Genomic DNA, 24,400 nt, shown 5'->3' on the forward strand with positions numbered 1-24,400 from the left:
TAACTATGATGCCATGGAGCAAGTGCCCAACTATGCAAGTGTGAAGAAAACATGAAGAGCCACGTGGAGATCTCTTGAATCTGCTGAAACGTTTCTGAAGCTGCTGGTTGCACATGAAAGGTGCTGGATGCATGTCAGGCTTCATATGGTGCAAAATTATGCCTTTTACTCCTTTGCCTCTCTTGGCTAAACAACTCCTTGGCTGGTTGTTTCATGATCCCCTAGCTTTATTAGACCCTACAAAACACATATAAACATATTAAAGAGAATTCTACTAAGACTTAGAGAAAGAAAATTAAGAAAGAGTATTTAACAATCCTTCTTCACTTCCCTTTCTTAGCCTTAGCTTAAGTTGATACTCCTTTGAATGGAATGCCCTAAATGGGTTTCCATCACTCTTGTATCCTACCTCACAAACCTATAGCCTCCCCTACAGGTCTATTCGAGTAGTCCCGCCATCCTGACTAAGGAACATGTTTCCTGCACACAAGTACAAGGCAAATATCATCACCCCAATACAAAGAAGACTCAATACCCGAACACCCCTTTTCGCACACAAGTCCAAAGGGAGTCGTGATCTTGTATCAAACGATCGATAGTCTCAGGATTTACTAGGTACAACAAGTAAACTTATCTCTCACTCTTATGCTCATCAACTAGAGACTCAGGTGCACCTCAACACTCACTCGTGTTCCAACATTAATCAAATGTCTATCCTATCCTAACTAGGGATGACAACGGTGAGTCAGGCACATTTTTTCAGTGAATTTTTCAAAAGCAGCCTTTAGGCCTTGTTCACTTGAGTGGATTTGAGGGAGAGTAATGGAGGGGATTTGAGAGGATTTGAAAATAATTTTTTTTTGTTGATTATTTGAGTGAATTTGGAGGTAAATGAGATTGGATTTGAAAGTAAATTTTTTTAATCTGTGATGTCAATCAAATCCTACACTGATTCTCACAAACTTTACTTCCAAATTTATTTTCAGTTACCTCCAAATTGACTCAAATAAACAACAAAAAAATTTATTTTCAAATCCTCTCAAATACTTTCAATTACTCTCCCTCAAATCCACTCAAGTGAACACGGCCTTAGTGAAGCAAGGTTTCCCGCCTGTCCTAAGGCATCCACAATATTACTATTGTTCTCCGGAAGCACAAGATTATCATCATCAAATTGCAGTTCACTCTCTGTTTCAGTGTCATAAGAAAATTCAGATTCATTCTCATTTGCATTATCTTCATCTTCATCATAACCACTAAATCTATCAGTTTGCTGGATGGATGAACTTCCCTGAACCTCAAACGCTTCATTGATCTCACTAATATTTACTACCAGTAAACAAACAGTCTCAACACTAACAATTACAACAGTTCATCTTAATTTTTATATACAAAATAAAAAATTTATTAAAAAGGAAATAAATAACCCGTGGGTAGCCACGGGTGCCACGTTCCATCGTTCTTTGACCACAAAGCACTCAACCATGACGGTCACACCGTGGCGCTGTTGTCCATCCAACTCACTGAACTAGTGGACGGTGTTATCATAGCTTGTTCCATGAATCACGCTCTTGCTGATGGCACTTCGTATTGGAATTTCTTCAACACGTGGTCTCAGATCTTTCAACCACAATCTGAAAACCATGAATACGATGTTCCCATCTCACGCAAACCCGTTCACAATCGTTGGTTTCCAAATAATTGTAAACCACCGATCTCTCTTCCTTTCAAACATCATGATGAGTTTATAAAGAGATCTGAAAAACCCCTCCTCAGGTTGAGATTTTTCCACTTTACAGCAGAGTCTATTGCGAAACTGAAAGCAAAGGCTATCTCATTTTCATTTATTACAATACCATTTAATATAAGTTAACTAATACTTTAACACATAAAAATACTAAAAAATTCACTATCCCAAAACAAAAGTTTTTCAAAAATATATCCATAAATCTCTTACCATTCTTATATTTACAATACTTTTTTCCAGATTTTACAATTATCATTTTTAAAACTATATATTAAAAAAATATTAAATGATTCTTCTAATAACTATAAAATATTATATATTTACTCTTTAGATATTTCTATTTCTTAAAACATCTATTACAAATAACCAAAATCACTTCTATAATAAAATTTATATCTTTTTTAATAAATCTATTTAAGGAATATCCATAGCTTATATTATAATAATTATTTTATATATCTTCCATGAAATCTATATAATAATTTTTTAATAATTATTAATCAAATATTTTATTTTCTAAAAAAGCTTTCAAATAAAAAAAATCTTTTAAAATAAATAATTAATAAATCATTATTTTTCTTATCATAGTCTTTAAAATAAAATAAATAATTATATACAATTATATCTCTAATAATAAATATTTAAATAAAATTATTTAAAATAATTAATCATCACTTATTAATATTTCATAATATCTAACAATATAATAATTTTTAACTAAATAATTATTAAACTCTTTTATCTTTTACTTAAAATATCTATTTAATCTTTTTTATTTATTTCTTAATTATTATAAATTTTTAGTTCTTAAATTTAAGAATATACTTTACTTTCTATACTTTTGTGAAATTAGAAATTTTTTAATTTAAAAAATTATGCACATTTTATTTTATTTTTATGATTTAATCCTTTTCGACATCCCTATTTGTGCAGGATTGTCTCAGATAGGTCTTCGTTTTCTAAAGTGTGTCAAAATGGTCCTTGATTTTGAAAATTGAAATCAATTGAGACCTTCCCGTTAAGTTGGCTGGACGACGTTAAAGAAATTGATGCGTGGGTTGCTGAGATGACCAAATGGTACTGACGTGGCACAGTACTGTTGTTGACCTGGCTTAATGGTGAATTTTTATATTTAAAAAAGTTAAATTTTTAAATCAAAACGCAACGTTTTGATTTTTAACAGAATAAATGAATGTTACGTTAGTTTTATTTAATTTCAATGTTGGGGAATTTGGGATAATTGGGAGAACAGGGTTTTGTCGAGGGTTGGCTTTTGCGGTTGGAATTTGGGGGACAATAGGGTATATCAGTGTTATTTGATATAGTTGGTGACTAAATAGGTATCGTTTCTAGATTTGTGAGTGATCTATCGGTGCTATTTCGGTAGAATTAGGAAGGTGTTGGCGGTGAAGCACGTGGAAGGCAGTGGCGAAAGTGTTCGAAGTGAACCACGTGTTCAGATTAGTAAATGTGCTTTTGATTGAATTTTTTGATGATTTTGTCCTTTATGGTTGTCCTACACTGTTGCATGTTATATACTGTTTCGTTTTCGATTGCAATGTGGTCCCCCATTATTAAAGTGTTGTTTGATTATCTTTTTCAGTGGGTTGTGGTTTGTATATATTGTTAATGCTTTTTGTTGTGGTCGGTTGCAATGTGGTCCCCCATTGTTAAAGTGTTTTCTTACTTTATAGGTTAAAATATAATTGTTGTGTTGTACGTCATGGAAGAAAATTTTGAAGTTGTTTTCCACCATGGTGGAAAGTTCATAAATGAAGGAAAACTTAAGTATGAGGGGGAGAGTACAAGTTTTTCCTTTGACCCAGACATGTGAAGTTATTTCCTTGTAGTCAATGTAGTAAAAGGTCTAGGTTATGATGGGTTTAAGGAGTTGTTGTATTGCGTAGGTGGTGGCTCTGTGTTGGAAAATAGGTTGGAACCTTTGTTGGATGACATAGGAGCCATGCACATGATTACCTTAGCCAGGCTTAATGGTGAGGTTCATCTATTTGTTGTTCACAATGTCTCTGAACCTGAGGTGATACATATGTTAGAATATATTCCTCAAAATATAGATGAAGTAGAAGTTGAACCTGTAGGTATGGTTAAGGCTGAAGGTGAAGAGCAAGGTGGGGGTATGGTTGAGGGTCAATGTGAAGAGCAAGGTGGGGGTATGACTGAAAGTGTTGTTATTTTAGAAGAAAGAGTTGAGGCTGATGATGTTGTTGAAGGACAAATTCAAACAAAGGTTGGTGGGGGTGAATGTGAACAGGATAGTGAAAGACAATTTGAGGTGGTTGTCAATGAAGGTGAGAGAGGTCAGTGTGATGGAATGACTGAAAGTGTTGTTGTTTTAGAAGAAAGAGTTGAGGCTGATGATGTTGTTGAAGGAGAAATTCAAACAGAGGTTGGGGAGGGTGAATGTGAACAGCATAGTGAAAGACAATTTGAGGTGGCTGTCAATGAAGGTGAGAGAGGTCAGTGTGATGGAATGACTGAAAGTGTTGTTGTTTCAGAAGAAAGACTTCAGGATGATGATGTTGTTGAAGGAGAAATTCAAACAGAGGTTGGTGGGGGTGAATGTGAACAACATAGTGAAAGACAATTTGAGGTGGCTGTCAATGAAGGTGAGAGAGGTCAGTGTGATGGAATGACTGAAAGTGTTATTGTTTCAGAAGAAAGACTTCAGGATGATGATGTTGTTGAAGGAGAAATTCAAACAGAGGTTGGTGGGGGTGAATGTGAACAGCATAGTGAAAGACAATTTGAGGTGGCTGTCAATGAAGGTGAGAGAGGTCAGTGTGATGGAATGACTGAAAGTGTTATTGTTTCAGAAGAAAGACTTCAGGATGATGATGTTGTTGAAGGAGAAATTCAAACAGAGGTTGGTGGGGGTGAATGTGAACAGCATAGTGAAAGACGATTTGAGGTGGTTGTCAATGAAGGTGAGAGAGGTCAGTGTGATGGAATGACTGAAACTGTTGTTGTTTCAGAAGAAAGAGTTGAGGCTAATGATGTTGTTGAAGGAGAAATTGAAACACAGGTTGATGTGGGTGAGGTTGAAGAGGATGCTTGTGATGTTCGTAGCTAGACCAGTAGTGGTGATGATGATGGCAATGATGAGGTTAATTATGACTGTATGGAAGGTCTGGTTGATGTTAATGTTGAGTGTGATTTAGAAGAGGAGGTAGGAGATAGAGTGGCAGATTGGTTTGGTAATGTCCAAGTTGATGTGCAATCTGATGATAGTGATGTGGATGATGGAATGAATAGTGATCATCATAGAGGTTTGTCCGATGATGAATGGAAATCTGATGAATTAGACAGTGGAGCAGAAAGTGAAGCACAAGATGATGAAGAGGAGGGTTATGGGAAGTTTATAACCTTCTGCATGCCTAAGACAATGGTAGATTATAAATGGGATATGGGAACTTATTTTGCTGACAAGCAAGACTTTGTGGATGCCATCAAAACATATGCAATAGAAAATGGCAGAAATATTAAATATATTAAAAATGATAAGAAGAGAATTAGGCTAAAATGTATGGGTGCTAAAGGAGAGTGCCCCTGGATGACATATTGTGCTTATATGGAAGTCATTCATACGTGGCAATTAAGGACTATTGTTGACAACCACAAATGTAGTAGAGAGCACAAGTTAAGATTACTTAATGCAAAATGGCTCAGTAAGAGGTTGGAAAAAACTGTTAAAGAAAATCCCCAAGTAAAGGGAAAGGAAATTCGTGAGAAGATAAATAGAAAATGGAATGTAGGTGTATCTAGATGTATGGCTTATAGGGCAAAGGCCATTGCTTCAGACCATGTTGATGGGTCTTTCAAAGACCAATATAGAAGGATTTATGATTATGCGAATGAGGTTTTAGCTCGTAATACAGGATCCACAGTAAAAGTCAAAGTTGAAGAGAATGTGGATGGAGCCATTTTTATGAGGTTTTATACATGTCTAAAGGCCTGCAAGGATAGTTTTGTGTCCTGCAGGCCAATTATTGGGTTGGATAGTGATTTTCTGAAAGGAAAATATGGTGGTGAAATGTTAACTGTTGTTGGTAGAGACGCAAATGATCAAATGCTACCTCTTGCGTATGCCGTGGTGGAAGTAGAGAACAAGGATACTTGGAGATGGTTCCTTAAACTTCTGGTTGAAGATCTCGGTGGGGAGGAAGTAAGTTCATCATTTACATTCATGTCGGACCAGCAAAAGGTAATGCACATGACCTATTCCCCGATTATGTTAATTAACTTTCATATTGAAATTATATCTCTAACAACACTGTCATAATTTGATTCAACAGGGACTACTACAAGCTGTACAAGAAGTGGTGCCTGGAGTTGATCAACGTTTCTGTGTTAGGCACTTATACGCTAATTTTAGAAAGAAATTCCCCGGAAAACAACTAAAGCGTTTGATATGGAAGGCAGCTACAGCAACCCATCCACAAGCATGGGAAGCAGAAATGAGAAATATTAAACAACTTAACGATGAGGCTTTCAAATACTTGTTAAAAATCCCTCCCAGGTTTGTATTTAAATTTCTATTGTTAAAAATGTGCCAACTTTTCACAGTAACATTGATGAACATATATATGTTGTAGGTACTGGTCAAGATCAAGATTTAGCAGCAAGCCTCAGTGTGATACTTTGGTTAACAACATGTCAGAGGCTTTCAATAGTGTAATGGTGCATATAAGGTCTAAGCCAATCGTAACCATGTTGGAGGAAATCCGCCTTTACTTGATGAAGAGATGGGCAACTAATAGGACAAAAAATCAATCACTTTCTGGGAACATTTGTCCAAAAATCAAGACTAGACTAAAGAAGGAGTCTCAGTTAACTAAATATTGGATACCGTGGTAAGAATGAGGTTTGTTCACTTATGATTTCTTTTAAAATGTGTAAGTGGTTTATGATTATAATGTGTTTCTTGTTTTGATTTTACAGCTGGTCAGCCAACAAGATTTTTGAAGTTCGCCGTGTGTCCCAAGCTGGTGACAAATTTGTAGTAAATTTAGATGAAAATTTGTGTACATGCAGGAAGTGGGAAATCATTGGCATACCATGTTGCCACTCCTTAGCTGCTATGAAATTCCTAAATCTTGATGCAGAGGAATTCATTCCATGTTGCTTTAGGAAGTCAACATATGAAGAAACATACTCTTCAATTGTCTATCCAATAAATGGTAACAATCTGTGGGAGATTACCACATATGATGATGTCCTCCCTCCACCAAAAAGAACATTGCCTGGGAGACCAAAGAAGAAGCGAAGGTTGGAGCAATGGGAGTTGGTGAAGGATGACAAAAGAATGAGGAAGGGTGATTTAAAGAAAAGATGTGGCATTTGTAAGGAACTCGACCACAACAGGACTTCTTGCACCAAAGCAAAACAAACAATTGATTTGAACTCTCAACAAACACAACAAAGTAACCCATCAACTCAACCAATCATGCCATCATCAAATCAGGAAGAAGCTGTAGTTTAAGGGGATATATGAACAAATTTAATGTTTCTTTTTATATCTTTTTGTAATGTCTGTCATTTGAACAACAGTTTGGTAATCTTTTTCTATTACACAGCAGTTTGGTAATCTTTTTGTATTAGACAGCAGCTTGGTGATCTTTTTGTATTAGACAGCAGTTTGGTAATCTTTTTGTATTAGACAACAGCTTGGTGATCTTTTTGTATTAGACAGCAGTTTGGTAATCATCAGACAATATCATTCTGCTTTTATCAGTCTGTATTTTGATGTTTTATATTGGTTTCTTCACCTCTGCTTATCAATGAAATCAGTCTGTTTCTTCACCTCTGCATATCAATGAAATGAGTCTATATTTTGATGTTTTATATTTGTTGTACACTTTTGTCCAGATATATTTGTTCTGCATCATGTATGTTTATCTACATATTTGGGCATCAAAACAATATATGCCTTATTATTGGGTGATGCAAAATTCTTTAAAAAGTGACCTTGAGCAATGCAGATTTTTTTAGACTCATAAAAACACCTCAGATATGCATGACGCAGGTGTATGATAGCAATATATAGACTCATAAAAACATAACAACTTCAACATAATAACATTATTTACTCATCACATTCCATAACAAAAATAGAATTTTCCACTAATAACAAGTCTGACTTTCATTGAAATGGAAGAAAGGTACAACACGGTTACAACCCATCAGCCCATTGTCATCAACATTGATACGCAAATTGTGTTTATTACACATAAAAGAAAAACCAAAAATATCAACACCTTCATCCACTTTTCAACAACCAACAAAGATTTCTCAAACTTAACTAAAATTTTCCTATTACTATCCATTTCTTCACTGTGCACCAAACTTTCTTTGTTTCCTTCACACTTCAAGTATTTGCCCATTTCCTCTTCCACAACATCATTGAACCATTTGAAGTAGTTGCAACCACCTTCTTCAGCACCACTCTGTATAAACAACAATCTCTTCTCAAAAACACTTCCACATAATACAAACGTCAAATAAATCATACCTTATACTTCGAGCATCCTCAAAATTGCTTGCCACGATTCTTCAAAGTTTTAGCAGTTCTCATCGCACATCTCAGTCCACAGTGGCAAATCGGTGAACACACATTACGGTTCTCCTTCCGCCACACATTGCATGTCGACGAACAACAAGAATGCTCCTTCGACATCGTCTTCGAACAACTACGTTCTTAAACCCACCCACCTGCGTCAAACCAAAATACCCTCAAATAACAAGCTCAACAACCTCCAACACGAACCTCGCTCTCGTCAACCAATTTGGGGATTTCTTCAATTTAGGGATTCCTTCATTTAAAACGTTCATTTATTCTGTTAAAAATCAAAACGTTGTGTTTTGATTTAAAAATTTAACTTTTTTAAATATAAAAACTCACCATTAAGCCAGGTCAACAACAGTATTGTGCCACGTCAGTACCATTTGGTCATCTCAGCAACCCACGCATCAATTTCTTTAACGCCGTCCAGCCAATTTAACGGGAAGGTCTCAATTGATTTCAATTTTCAAAATTAAGGACCATTTTGACACACTTTAGAAAACGAGGACCTATCTCAGACAATCCTGCACAAATAGGGATGTCGAAAAGGATTAAACCTATTTTTATTGACTTAGTCAAGGCAAAATGTATTATACTTTAGATTATGATTTTTTTTCAATTGAATTTTTGTGCTTTAACTATATTTTTAATTTTACAAACTTTATTATTAAAGTTTTACTTTTTCAAATTTACACTTAGACGCTCAAATTTACAAAATTTACTATTTAAATTTTAAAATAATGCACTATTTAATTATTTGTCAATTTAGTAGTAAATATTATGTAATCAATAAATAAGGCGAAAAGTTACACTGTCCTGAAAAAAGTAAAATAGAAATATTTTCTTATATTATTATACAAAGAAATTATCTAGATTTTGTTTTCTATTTTATCATTTAAGCAATTTTTTAAATCAATTTTACTCTTTAAGTAATGTTTTTTATAAATTTAACTGTTTTCTTTTACTTTAACCATATTTTAAAATTAAAATAACTATCTATAATAAAAACCATAATCCCCAAAATTAAAAATAAATACCCATAATAAAATTATAAAATTTAATTATATTTATTATAATAAAATAACACACGCACGCATATTTTCACTAATATTATATAAGAAAAAATAATGATGTATTTTTTCTACTCTTAGTTTAAACTATCTCCTTACTTTAACTATATTTTATTCTAGTAATCCGTTTAGAATGTTAAAACCTCCTTTGTTAGAAAATTTTAAGATTGTACTATATAAAATATATCGATCGAAATTAATTGTCATTTATAGACAATTAACAAGTATTAATAGATCAGATTACTTCATGCTTTACAAATATATGGTATTATTGGGTTTGATTGTCTAAAAATATATTGCACTAATGGTTAATCAATGGACTTAGCGGTAACAAGTTGTATAAATATACAATTGAGGTCCAGGTACAATCACCTTGATCTATTATAATAAAATATAGACATCTTTATAAAAATATCTAACTTGAGCGTCGGAGTGTCTTTTGCAGGCCAATCCCCGAACGGTACCAGGAAAGGAGTGAAAAGTTCGAAGCGAAGAAAGGAGGAGGTGAATAGTGTTCTCGATCTACTTTACCGAAACAATTGGCGCCCACCATGTGGCCTAGCGGCATCCCCATGAAACCACGAGGAACCAGACATGTAGAAGTGCGCTCGGCCTCGATTACTACTTCGAATCAATACCAGGTTTTGCAACAAAGAGTAAATAATTTCATAATAATTTCTAAAGGCATGTCTTTTGTTTTGAGAACTTTCAACCCTACATCAACCTTGTCAGGTTCCAATACTTTTTATTATAATTTATAAATTATAATTTTTATTTTGTTTAATTCATATTTTTGTGAGTAAAAATATTCTGCACAGGAAGGTTCAGTCCTACATTCAACCTTGACATGTTCCACTTTTCATTATAATTTATAAATTATAATATAATTGTTTAACTCATATTTTTGTGAGTAAAAATATCCTGCACAAAAAGGTTCATACCAACGTTCAACTTTGTCAAGTTCTAATGATTTCTCATTATAAAAATAAAATATTAAATATTTTATTTAACGCATATTTTTGTGAGTAAAAATATCCTGCACAGGAAGGATTATGTCGGAACAATCGGTACCGTTATAAAGTCGCGCAGCGGAATAAAATATTTGAAAAATGTGTTACGGTCACAAATCAAGTTTTGATGGTCCGTTTTAGAAAAGCAATTTTCTTAGAGAAAATTTATCAAACAGTTGATGTGCATAAAACAGAAAAGAGTATAGGGAAAAAAAATTGACACACTAGATTTTTATCCTGGTTCGATTCAAAAGAATCTACGTTCACTTGTTAATCACTATAAAAAGTGATTAACAATTTCACTAAAATCAGTTTCAACATATTACAATAAAAGTGAATAAAAACAAAGAGATAAAACCTTCCTTCGACCAACGAACTGGAAGCAAGCAATCTACACTTTCCTTCGACTGACGAACCGGTACAGTGCAGAACAGTTCTTCCTTCGACCAAAGAACTGGAAGAATAGTAGCATTGCCAACTCGAAGAGAATCACTCCGACCTTTGACCCACAAAGCGTGAGCTTCTCCTTTTCACGAGACTAGGCAGTGCAATGAGCTAGCTTATGGAACTTCCTCAGATCACACTGTATTCTCAAAAGCTCAGAGTTATGTTCTAAGAGTTTTGGAACTAACCTATATAGCCAACTGGTCTAAGTTCACAGAGATGAATTATAACTGCCACAGATAATCGATTATTATTAGTGATAATCGATTATTCGAGTCCATTACAAGGTTTTTCAAAAATTGATAATCGATTATCCTGAGGAATAATCGATTATTCCAGAGACTTTGGAAGTTCTCTTCAGAACTAGTGATAATCGATTATTTGGAGTAATAATCGATTATTCCAGAGCAACGAGGTTTTTCAGAAGGGCTCAGGATAATCGATTATAGCTTATAATAATCGATTAAATGCGTAGCAGTTCTAGAAATACGACTTTTTCGAAGTATTACATGTTTAAGGATTTTCCTAATACATTTATAATCTACAAAGTGCTTTTAAAACAATTATAACAATCTATCGTCTTTCAGCATCATCAAAATCATTTATCTTCAATTTTACCAATGCTCCTCATTGGTAACAGATTAGACCAACGTTCAACCTTATCAGGCTCTAATGTCATCTCATTATTGAATATTTGCATATTTTTGTGAATAAAAATATCTTGCACAGTAAGGTTCATACCAATGTTCAATCTTATCAGGTTTTAATGTCATCTCATTATAAAAATAAAATATTGAATATTTTATTTAACTCATTTTTGTGAGTAAAAATATCCTGCACAAGAAGGATCAAACCAATGTTTAACCTTATCATGTTCTAATGTCATCTCATTATTGAATTGAATATTTGCATATTTTTGTGAGTAAAAATATCCTGGAAGGATCAAACCAACGTTCAACCTTATCAGGTTTTAATGTCATTTCATTATTGAATACTTGCATATTTTTGTGAGTAAAAATATCTTGCACAGGAAGGTTCATACTAACATTCGACCTTGTCAGGTTCTAATGATTTCTCATTATAAAAATAAAATATTAAATATTTTATTTAACGCACATTTTTGTGAGTAAAAATATCCTGCGTAGGAAAAAGTTCTAAAAAGAACTCTTATCGCTCGCCACTCGGCCTAGGAAAAAGTTCTAGAAAAAGAACTCCTATGAGTCGTCGCTCGGCTCAAAGGAAAAGTTCTAGAAAAAGAACTCTTATCAACATAGAAAAAGGTTCTCGGGCTCTTAAGCTCAAAAGGGAATCCCTACCGTTCGGTGCTCAACATGGGAAAAGGCTCTCGGGCTATTAAGCTCAAAAGGGAGTCCCCACCGATCATTGTGATGAGACGTGCAATAATAAAGTAACATAGGGATATTTTTGAAATTCTGTCTTACACTGATATGTTATGTATATCAATACTACAACTATTATAACTAGGATCTTAAGCCATTAATATTATAACTTGACTCAAATGATTCATTGTGTAGATATTTGATGGCACGTCTCCAATGGAGCAACATGTCATAAAGGATGTTCGAGGGTAGTGGGTTGCATTTCTTTTAATCTTTTGTAAATGATTAGATGTTTTAATATTATATTTTGAGCTTAGGAACTATTTTATATGTAACTATGTTAAGTAACTATGTTATGTAAATATATTTAGGAACTTAGTTAGGTAAATATTACATATTTTGATGTGTTAATAGAAAAAATATTGGTTATTTTGCTTGTTATTGATTATTTAAATTGTATTATAGAATTGAATTTTATGTAGATCTAGATATGGATAGTAGCACATACAAATCAAATATTAAAAAAAATGTCACTTTTTACACTTGTTAAAGCCATAACAGGTATAAAAACTTTTGTTTTTTACACCGTATAGAAGTGAAATTATTTTATACCTACTTTGTTACCAACGGTATAAAAAAGGGAGTTTTCTAGAGAAGACTTTTTTATACCTGATCACGTAGTACCAAGTATAATTATTAGACTTTTATACAGGCACCACTTGTATAAAAAATTTAAATTGTTGTCAAGCTTCTTTTTGTAAAAGAATGTTCAATCTCATGGGTCTATAAAAAATACTTTGAAAGGTTAAACATTTTGATTAATTAAAAATATCATGGTTGATTTTATTTCTTAATTCGTTTTACGGCAATATGTGATTTTCTATGAAAGGTTTTACTAAAAGATTAAAAATAACTTCTAAATATATGCCTTTTTAATTAAGAAACTTTCAGGAAAGTTCATAATGATAAAGGAAAGAACTTTTTCCTCTTTCAAGCATTTATTGAGATATGACAATTTTTGGTTTCAAGCATTAACCTGTAGCATAGTTTGGTTCATAATCCAATACCATTAGAAATGCCATAATTTCTTCATGATCAACAATTCCGGCAATTAGCCGACCAACATGTCTCGGATGGTTTTGGTTATGCAAGTTCTCTTTTCTTATTTCTCAGTTAATTCTGAATATAATAATATATCATATTTTGAAGAAATAGAATTTTTGGAAAAATATGGAAATTTGTTACTTACTTCCAAGCATGTATCATCATTTTACTGACTCACCATTTGGAAAGTCCCTCCAGTGAATTAATTGCACTGGCCAAGCATTTATGTTTTTTATAGGACCGCCGGATCCAAGAACCGTTCCTCGAGGAAGTGTAGCGTAATGAGAAAATTCACCAGGAGTGCGGCATTGTAAGCATCAACGGCGACCTCGTCGGCCACGTCCGCTACTCTATCATCGGACAATCCATACTCAAGCGCCTAACCTTTCGTCACTGATGGCAGATTCCGCTCCGTTGGGGTTGCGCACAGCGGTAACCTTGTCATACAGTCGCATCGTTTGAACGAACCTTCGCATTATCCGCAACACTCGCGGCATTCTCCAAGCAAAATTGAGTCAAGCTGGCGTGAAGAGCTGATCCCCTTCAGGAACGTTCAACTCTACATCCAACCTTTAGGAAGGTTCAAATCTTACGTTTAACCTTGTCAAAAACATTTAGGTCGTGACTTTGCCGGGGAGTAAACTAAAAAGCATATGAGCACGTGGACTTCTCTAAAAATTGATATTTACATATCATTAAATTTGAGACATGAATCTTGAATTTGTGACATAGCTAACTTAAATGTCAATATTTTTTTCCACCATTTATTCTTAGTTGCAGCCGCTGAAAGAAATGGCGTGTACAGTTATCTTTCATCAACTGCTCCCTAACCTTCATAACCATGTGATCGGTCCATCAACGGGACAATTAAGATAATCAAAGGAAAGCCACTGTCCCCAGGAGCTATAGTCGTAGTCCAAGTCGTCATCGTGAACGATCGTCTCTCAAGAAGAGTTTGAAGACAAAGACATAGCGGTAAATCCCACTCGGCCGAGAGGTAAACTCCTCTCATTGAAATTAAAGACCAAGAGGTAAATCCCTCTTGGCCGAGAGGTAAATCCCTCTCGTCAAGATTGAAGACATAGACCGAGCGGTAAATCCCATTCGCCGAGAGGTAAACTCCTCTCGTTGAAATTAAAGACCACACTAGTACAGACAGGGGAAACGACAGCGGTTATTTTTGCCTATACGCAGCGGTTCTCGAACCGAGGCATATCCAGGCGAGGCAAAAAGTCTGCTACTTTTGGTCTCGGTTGAGAACTGAGGCATAAAATGACAGGATTTCGCCTCGGTTCAACATTAACCGAAGCAGTAAAATTTTTGCTTTTTTTTAATTTTTTTTTCTGTAAGACTTTATACCTCGGTTCAGGGGAACCGAGGCAGTATATTCCCCTAGGGTTACGGTGTTTCCAGTCCCTTTTGTCTCATCCCCAAAATCAGTTCCTGCTAATAAAATAAGCTGCCAAATTCTCTCTGTTAATCAATTCCAGAAACCTTCAACGCCTGATATGAGAAATTCCACTACTATAGTAGGCAAACACACCTTCAAGGGACACAACTTATGTTTCCAGATTGCCTCCATAGGCATACTAAGTAATTGCAATTTAAGCCTAGGAACGTCCATGAGAAATCTCATGCGAAAACACAGAATGTTATAGGTTGATTAACATTAGAACCAAACATATTTGCTTACAATCACACACAGTCACATACCAAGCAATAAAAAGAAAAAAAAAAAACAGTCACATAAGAGTCTGAACAGAAGCAATGGTTCCCATGAACCAGCTTATTCTGGAAGCATCCTCAGTCTCAAAGGCCATCTTGAACCTCATCCCAGAACACCACTGAATTCTCATAGCAGCCCTTACATAAGAAGCGTTAATCCAGCAGCCAGGGTCACTGCTTCAACAACAGCCTCAGGCCTCACTTTGGCCCTGCCACTCAAATTCCCACCACCACCACCGCCGCCACCATTCCTTAAGCACCCATAAGGACCAATCCCACAATTCCCACTTCCACCGATACTTCTAGACCTTGAACCAGAAGCAGAGTTCCCACCTCAAACCCGATTCCATTCTTTGCCCTCCGAATCCCAACACACAACTCTCCATTCTCAGACCTCAGAAACACCACAGAATCCCACAGAAAATAAATCACTTGCAAAAAAACCCTCGCACCACAGAAACCCTCGCCACCGTCACCTCCTCCATGTGCGAGTTCTCCGCCCTCTACCCACCATGTGCGAGTTCTTTGTCACCTCCTCGCAAGCGCACACACACGAGTACAACGCCTTCCAGTTCCGCACCGGGATCTAGTGGTTCAAGCCTCGTTCCCTCGACGGCGAGGCAGCAACGGGGAGGCACCGACGAACGTTGTGAACGAAGCGGGGAGGGAGCAACGGCGAGGCAAAAACAGGGAGGCGCGGCGGTGAGGCAGTGGTTGGAGGCGCGGCGGTGAGGCAGTGGTTGGAGGCGGAGGCAGAACCGGCGCACTGGTAAGCAGGAGGCTGGCGAGACCACCGGAAGCACAGGCGGCGACGCGACGAGGTAAGGAGTGACCGTCGTGGACGAAACCGGAGAGGAGGAATGGAAGAGCACGGCTGCGCAGAGGAATGGGAGAGTACGACGAGGAAGAAAACGTTGGGCGAATTGAACTTGGAGAAGATAAGTTCTGAAATTTAGTATGTGGCACCGGTTGAACAAAAAAACCGAGGTTATGCTTTAGTTGCTGAGAAGACCGAGGCAATAAGCCAGGGTATAGGCTTCGGTTGCCTAGCTAACCGGAGCAGTACATACCTGTCACCATCACTCTCTGAAAAGGCTAAGTTGCAGAGCAGGTTTTGAACTTGCAGATGCCTTTAGGCATCGGTTGCCTGCCACCCGAGGCAATAAAGCCTTCTAAAAATCCTATCACACTGAGTAGCAGTGTACGGAGCAAGAGTATAGGCTTCGGTTCTTGTCTGAGCCGAGGCAGTATCTGCCTTCTACCACGGGTTATGGTATAATCGATGCGTATAAGCTGTTACGCTTCGGTTTTAACATAACCGAAGCATATATGGCGCCTTCGTAACTACTTTTTGTACTAGTGCCAAGAGGTAAATCCCTCTTGGCCGAGAGGTAAATCCCTCTCGTCAAGCTTGAAGACAAAGACCGAGTAGTAAATCCCACTCGACCGAGAGGTAAACTCCTCTCGTCTCAATTAAAGACCAAGAGGTAAATCTTTCTTGGTCGTGAGGTAAATCTCTCTCTCGTCAAGATTAAAGACAAAGACGGAGCGGTAAATCCCACTCGGCCGAGAGGTAAACTCCTCTCGTTGAAATTAAAGACCAAGAGGTAAATCCCTCTTGGCCGAGAGGTAAATCCCTCTCGTCAAGATTGAAGACATAGACCGAGCGGTAAATCCCACTCGCCGAGAGGTAAACTCCTCTCGTTGAAATTAAAGACCAAGAGGTAAATCCCTCTTGGCCGAGAGGTACATCCCTCTCGTCAAGCTTGAAGACAAAGACCGAGCAGTAAATCCCACTCGGCCGAGAGGTAAACTCCTCTCGTCTCAATTAAAGACCAAGAGGTAAATCCCTCTTGGTCGTGAGGTAAATCTCTCTCTCGTCAAGATTAAAGACAAAGACGGAGCGGTAAATCCCACTCGGCCGAGAGGTAAACTCCTCTCGTTGAAATTAAAGACCAAGAGGTAAATCCCTCTTGGCCGAGAGGTAAATCCCTCTCGTCAAGATTGAAGACATAGACCGAGCGGTAAATCCCACTCGGCCGAGAGGTAAACTCTTCTCGTTGAAATTAAAGACCAAGAGGTAAATCCCTCTTGGCCGAGAGGTAAATCCCTCTCGTCAAAGCTGAAGTCAAAGACCGAGAGGAAAATCCCTCTCAACCGAACGGTCACAAGTATTCGGCCATTCGATCTCAAACCATAGCACACCGCCCGGTGATTCAAAACAGTAATCACTATTTCCCGCCACTTTAAATTCGTCTAGCGTATTTAAACCCCTTCGCACCTACAAACAGCTGCTCGGGGCTTAAGGGGCTTAATGTACTATACTTGGCAACCGACCGGCTGTCAGACAAACTAATAAAGAAAGGTAAATATCATTAATGACCAATTAATACGTTTAATGACCATATTAAATGCGAATATACGCTATTTATGAGTGATTGGTAGGTTATATTGCCCAAAAATATACTGCACTAATGGCTAATTAATGGACTTGGCTACCACAAGTTCTATAAATATACAATTGGGATCCAGGTACATATATCCTTTTCTATCCTAATAAATATAGACCTCTTTGTGAAACATATATGACTTGAGCGTCGGAGTGTCTTCTACAGGTCAACAACCCATTGGAGTGGATCGCGTTCTCGGAGAGGATTGAAGATCAATTGTTAAAGTTTGTTGAGCAAGTATTTTTTTATATTAATTGAGTGAACATGTTGTGACTGAGTGAGAAGATCTTGACAGTAAACTCTTATTCTCAAAGATTCTTCATTTTCGTGTACACTGATCTAAAACAAACAAACTAACCTAATAACATAACAAAAGAAGAAAATGTTAGCCCTTCTCATGAGAAGAACACATAATTCATAAATAAATACAAATTTAAAAATATAAATAAGCATGAATAACATACTTATGAACTCTCTCTTTCTTTCTCAATAAACAGAAATATCATCAATGATTTCTTGATATATACAAAATCATCATATGTACTTCATCACTCATATGATACTTTCGAAATCTGTCAAAGAAATTTTTAAAACAAAATTCAATCTTTTATTCTTGTACTATGGAACCTAGAAAAGACAAGTTTTCCTTTTCTGAAATTTTAAGTACCATTAAGTGCTTAACAGAATCAGTAGTCATCTCAAAGGTTAAAGAATTTTTAATATTTATCAACATTTGTTACACTGAAAAAGGTTGTCAAGCTTCTTTTTGTAAAGGAATGTTTAATCTCATATGGGGTGTATAAAAAATACTATAATTGATGTTGATGACTTCACCTTTATATATGAATGGAATCTTGACGATGATTTAGGCTTTTTGAGAATAATGACGAACAAATAGGCCTCTTTTAAAAGGATCCCGATATTTTGACAAAAAAAATTTTGACACTCTTTTAACAACGCCATGTGTTACTATTGCATTGGTTGTTTTTTATTTTTTTTAAATATTTAAAATCTGACATCAGCATTGAGGCAGGTTTCAAAAATTTGTGATTCCAAAAATGCCCCTTGCCCTGTTTCATTAGAAATGAACTTTCTCTCTTGTTTGTCGTTCTCTATCTTCGTTTTTGTTCTCATTCTACGCTTTGTTCTCGCTTTCACTCTCACTCTCGCTTTCATTCTCGCTCTTTGTTGCATCTCTTCGTTGCATCTGTTGATTTTTCTCAATGTAGTCGTCTTTGTTGAGTTTATTCTGCGAAATGGAAAGTTTCGGTAACCATGGTCCTTCGACGAGCAAGGTAAATGCGTTGTTCCTCCATTTTTGTTTGGATTTTGGGTTTTCCCTGTTGTGTTATATTTTTTGTTGTTTTCGTTTTAGGGCTTTTATGTTTTGGATATTTTGTTTGTCTTTGATGCAGTTGACGGTTCGTTGTCTTGGAGTCAAAGTTGGCCAAAGAGAAAGCTAGAAGAAGAACAACATAGGATGGTGGACAGAGTGTGCCACGTGCAGAACTGTCCATGAACAATAGATTTGATTCCCCGGGAGGCATATCCACAAATCCACCTCAAATGAAGACGTATGTCAGGATGGGCTCACGAAGGCGTTACAAGAGCAGAGCGCTTAAAACTCCTTACACTGGACAACTTAGAATAACATATAAGTGATATTTGTATAGACTTCTTAAGAGAATGTAATACAAAATTGTACATAGATGACCAAATGTTTGTAATTTGGAATATATTTTGTTCAATGTTATAAAAGATGCATCTTTCCTTGCGTTACATATTATTACTTTTAATTGAATTGCTTTTATTATTGTCAATGTCAAATGAGGTTTTGTTTGAATTGTTAATGAATAAATGGGACTACTTTGATTTACTATTGATGTATTTGATGGACAAATGAAACAATGTTTGTGACATCATGATCCTATCATAAGTCCTGCAAGTTCTGCACCAAAAATTATACTTATAATCGTTTACAAGTACTTGGTAAACGATTACACGAACAAAAATTAGAATTTGTACAAAAAGTTGTATTGTAGGAGCCACCTATTGTAAGCTAGGGGACCACAGTCAAAATTTTTGTATTTTTTGCATAAATGTAGTGGTTTTGGAGTGATTGTGTTGTTTAAGTGTGATTTTAGTGTGGGAAATCATGTTTGGGCACCCCATGTTGGACATAAGTAACAATTTTGTTGAGTTGAACAACTTAGTTGAAGTCATGCAAGTGCTGCACAAAAAAAAAACACTTGTAATCGTTTACAAGTACTTGGTAAACGATTACACGAACAAAAATTGGGATTTGTACAAAAAGTTGTACTGTAGGAGCCAGTTGTGGTAACCTAGGGGACCATAATATAATTTTTTGTATTTTTTGCATAAATGCAATGGTTTTTGTGTGATTTTGTTTTTTAAGTGTGATTTTAGTGTGGGAAATCATGTTTGGGCACCCCATGTTGGACATAAGTAACAATTTTGTTGAGTTGAACAACTTAATTGAAGTCCTGCAAGTGCTGCACCAAAACAAACACTTGTAATCGTTTACAAGTACTTGGTAAACGATTACACGAACAAAAATTGGGATTTGTACAAAAAGTTGTACTGCAGGAGCCAGCTATGGTAACCTAGGGGACCATAGTCTAATTTTTTGTATTTTTTGCATAAATGCAATGATTTTGGTGTGATTTTGTTTTTTAAGTATGATTTTAGTGTGGGAAATCATGTTTGGGCACCCGATGTTGGACATAAGTAACAATTTTGTTGAGTTGAACAACTTAGTTGAAGTCCTGCAAGTATTGCACAAAAAAAAACATTTGTAATCGTTTACAAGTACTTGATAAACGATTACACGAACAAAAATTGGGATTTGTACAGAAAGTTGTACTACAGGAGCCAGCTATGGTAACCTAGGGGACCATAGTCTAATTTTTTGTATTTTTTGCATAAATGCAATGGTTTTGGTGTGATTTTGTTTTTAAAGTGTGATTTTAGTGTGGGAAATCATGTTTGGGCACCCCATGTTGGACATAAGTAACAATTTTGTTGAGTTGAACAACTTAGTTGAAGTCCTGCAAGTGCTGCACCAAGAAAAACACTTGTAATCGTTTACGAGTACTTGGTAAACGATTACACGAACAGAACTTGGGATTTGTACAGAAAGTTGTACTGCAGGAGCCAGTTGTGGTAACCTAGGGGACCATAGTCTAAATTTTTGTATTTTTTGCATAAATGCAATGGTTTTTGTGTGACTTTGTTGTTTAAGTGTGATTTTAGTGTGAGAAATCATGTTTGGGCACCCCATATTTGAGATAACAAACAATTTTTTTCATTTGAACAAGTGAGTTGAAGTCCTGCAAGGTTTGGAGCAAAAAGCAAAGTTGTAATCTGATAGGCTGTCGTTGAAGCTATCAAATTAATACTACTTTTCAAGGCAACTTCAGTATTGCCAAGTAGTATTTAAGAAAGTAGATAGGGTTAACGTAACCCTGAGTCGTCTCCCAACGAACACGGAATTGCTTTCGAATATCTGACTCTTATGAATGTTATGCAATGCTTATGAATAAAAGTAATGGTTTAAGAATGTTTAAAGAATAAATAAGAAACTTAAAAACAGTTATGATGAAATAGGCTAATTCCACTGCTTTTCCAAGATAGATTCATCATCGGTTATTCACAGATAATTGTTCAGTTGATTATTATTCAAGTTTCAAATTAATTAAAGTACATTCTTAATTAATTTGAGGGCGATCATGCATTTAACCAAAGTAAATTCTCAATCAAATGCAAAACCTTTCTAGATTATTCACAATAAATTTAATCAAAGTACATTCTCAATCAAATTTTATTGTGTTTAATCATGTCTATTCTTAAATCTTCTAACCAAATTAAAAGTTAATCAATCAAAGTAAATTCTCAATTGATTATAGTTGAAATTATTACTAATCAACCAAACTACATTCTCAATTGATAGTAAAAATCATTTAATCATATGAAAGTTCCTAAATTAAATCAAAGTAAATTCTCAATTAAACCTAGAAACCCTAGAACTCATATAATCAATATGCATGTAGATTCAAACACATTATGATGCAAAAATCTTTACTTTTAACAAGATAGAGAGATGAAAGACATAGAGAAAGAACAACTTAAATCAATAATCAAAATAAACAATCGTATTACATCAATCTAACCTCAGAATCCATAATGGAATTACAGCAGAATAGCCCTATATGCTTAGCTCTCCATGAATGGAGTTGAATACAAGATGAAAGAAAAGTGAGAGGAGTATGAGAGAATGAAAATATGAAGTGAAGTCCCTTTTTTCTGCCTCCCTTGGGTCTCTTTATATAGGCTTGATTGGGCTTGGACTCTTAATAGTTTGTTGATAAGATATTTTCTGTTGATATATTATATCTTTCAAATATTCATTAGATTAAATTAGTTTTAAAGAATATTTGATAGATATTAACTCAATTATCTTATATCCTATGTCTTCCAAATAACTAAAAGATTTAGATAATGATAAAATTATTTGGAAGATATTTTCTGTTGATATTCCCAAATTAAATTCAACAACAGAATTTTATCTTTTAGATTTTCTGACTTTCCAAAATTGCACAAATGCCCTGAAATTTCTTCTATCTGCACTTTAGCCCATTCTGAATTTTCCAAAAAAAATCTGATTTTGGGCCTTGAATTGCCATTTGGACCAACAAAACTTATATTCTCAGCTGCACAAATAAACATTAGAACATCCAAGAATAATTTATGCGCTAAAACCCACTTTTTACGTCTCTTTATTTCCCAAACCCAACATATCCAATCATCACAAATTCACTTAAAATCAATCATTTAAGCACAATTATCCCATCAAAAATTTGAATTTTGAAGCATAAATGTGGGCATAAATATGCACTCATCATAATCGTTTACAAGACCTTGGTAAACGATTACACGAACAAAATCCTGGATTTGTACAAAAAGTTATACTGTAGGAGCCAGTTCTGGTAACCTAGGGGACCATAGTCTAAGTTTTTGTATTTTTTGCATAAATGCAATGGTTTTTGTGTGATTTTGTTATTTAAGTGTGATTTTAGTGTGGGAAATCAAGTTTGGGCACCCCATGTTCGAGATAAGAAACAATTTTTTTCATTTGAACAAGTTAGTTGAAGTCCTGCAAGGTCTGGAGCAAAAAACAAAGTTGCAATCGTTTACAAGACCTTGGTAAACGATTACACGAACAAAATCCTTGTACAGAAAGTTGTACTGCAAGAGCCAGTTCTGGTAACCTAGGGGACAATAGTCTAAATATTTGTATTTTTTGCATAAATGCAATGATTTTGGTGTGATTTTGTTATTTAAGTGTGATTTTAGTGTGGGAAATCAAGTTTGGGCATCCCATGTTCGAGATAAGAAACAATTTTTTTCATTTGAACCTACGTCATTGAGACCAAGAACTCATAAATATACTTTTATTCAAATATAAAAATTAAACGACATGAACATAAATTGATGTTGTCTTTTGTGGTTTACACTGATATTGGGTGATTAACATTACAATTACATCCATTAATGTGAACTTCAACTATAAGATCATTCCAATGGTGATCAACCTCGAAGACAACAACGTCTCCTTCCTTCAAGCCATATTGGATGCAAATTCTTTCCATCCTTTCCAAAACATGACTTCCCACAATCTACTCACACGTAAACACCAAAATCAATTGTAAACCATTGGATTCATGTCAAAAACTTATTAATATTGCACGTTACTTTGTCATCAAAATATACACAACATAAATGAAATGAAATTGCACATTAAGTAATCATGAAAGCTATCATCTTATTGCAATAACAACTTGTACACAAATATCATTGTTTCTTACAAAGCAAAAAATCCATCTTCGTCTAAATACAAACAAAATCTCTACACATGAAATTAATCCTCTAACAATCCATATTCCGTTGGCGCTTCCATTCTTCTAATGTTCTCGTTGTCCAGGATCCACTCCCAATAATGCTACAACCTTGGATAAAACTTCAATCCTGGGTGGCTTGCGGCAAAGAGGCACAATGTAAAAATGGTGGACACGAAGGTTAGGGTTCGCCCAACACGAAAACGCCAATGCTCGAGAAGATGGTTAGGGTTCGAGAAACACACGAAAACCATAAAACAACACGACACCGAGAAGGCACAATACCAATGGTGGATAAGGACGTCCAAGACGACTTCAATACTTCACAACAAGGTGTTGGGTCGCACCACAAACAAATAATATAACAGAGGTGGGAGACCGACCAAGAGGAACGAGGGAGATGAAGATGGGCCAAGGCTTTAGGGTTCTACAGAAAGACGAGAGAGATGAGAGAACGAGACAGATGAGAGAGACAAACCGCGAATGAAAGAAGAATAGGGAAAGCGTGAAAAGAAATTTCGTATTTTTCCTTTTTCATAATACCCTCCCCTGATTAATTGAATATTGAATTTTTTTTTCAAATTGAGCCAATGGACAACCGCCACGTGGTGTTGTCAAAAGTGTGTCAAGAAAACGTTGTTAAAGAAGTGTTTTCCTTTTTAAAATTTGTCAAATTCTATGTCAAAACCTTTTCATTATCTTAACCATTAATAAATTTATGTATTTTTACTAACTCAAATATAGTCCCCATGTCCACTAAGTTTCTTCTAATGGAGCCAAATGCAATCCTCATTTTTCATCTACACCTCTTCTTTCAAAATATTAAAACTAAGTTTTCCAAAGTAAAGTGTTTGACGAAGGATGTAAATTAAAATGTGTTCAAATGGAACAGTCAAACAATCTTACTTCAAGAAGATTTGATGTCTTAAACCACATAAAGTTTTCAAAATTTGAGTTGTAATGCTGATTCTCTAGTTTAATGTGGTTTAGAGTTGTAAAATTGTGTTTAGAATTT

The 24,400-nt window shown here is 35.4% G+C and overlaps 2 protein-coding genes across 2 annotated transcripts; both read left to right on the forward strand.

Annotated features, from left to right (window-relative positions):
- Positions 1–4,886: 4,886 nt before the first annotated feature.
- Positions 4,887–6,384, forward strand: LOC148191114 (uncharacterized). The gene is made up of 3 exons (XM_088101300.1): positions 4,887–5,969; positions 6,061–6,288; positions 6,361–6,384. Exons 1-3 carry the CDS (start codon positions 4,887–4,889, stop codon positions 6,382–6,384), a joined length of 1,335 nt encoding a protein of 444 aa, XP_087957426.1.
- A 19-nt stretch (positions 6,385–6,403) lies between these two features.
- LOC148191115 (uncharacterized) lies at positions 6,404–7,247 on the forward strand. Its single transcript, XM_088101764.1, has 2 exons — positions 6,404–6,618; positions 6,707–7,247. Exons 1-2 carry the CDS (start codon positions 6,419–6,421, stop codon positions 7,245–7,247), a joined length of 741 nt encoding a protein of 246 aa, XP_087957890.1. The 5' UTR covers positions 6,404–6,418.
- The last annotated feature ends 17,153 nt before the right edge of the window (positions 7,248–24,400 follow it).

Source organism: Vigna umbellata, chromosome 11 (assembly GCF_029865625.1).
Source record: "Vigna umbellata cultivar VRB3 chromosome 11, Vumbellata_1.0, whole genome shotgun sequence".
In the NCBI taxonomy this organism is placed as follows: domain Eukaryota; kingdom Viridiplantae; phylum Streptophyta; class Magnoliopsida; order Fabales; family Fabaceae; genus Vigna; species Vigna umbellata.

Bases quoted from the DNA above. Each gene is read 5' to 3' on its own strand.
- LOC148191114 (XM_088101300.1), top strand. From the start codon at position 4,887: ATGGAAGGTCTGGTTGATGTTAATGTTGAGTGTGATTTAGAAGAGGAG. The intron at 5,970-6,060 runs GTAATGCACATG...TTGATTCAACAG, and splicing joins TCATGTCGGACCAGCAAAAG to GGACTACTACAAGCTGTACA. The intron at 6,289-6,360 runs GTATTTAAATTT...TATATGTTGTAG, and splicing joins TAAAAATCCCTCCCAGGTTT to GTACTGGTCAAGATCAAGAT.
- LOC148191115 (XM_088101764.1), top strand. From the start codon at position 6,419: ATGTCAGAGGCTTTCAATAGTGTAATGGTGCATATAAGGTCTAAGCCA. The intron at 6,619-6,706 runs GTAAGAATGAGG...TTGATTTTACAG, and splicing joins ACTAAATATTGGATACCGTG to CTGGTCAGCCAACAAGATTT.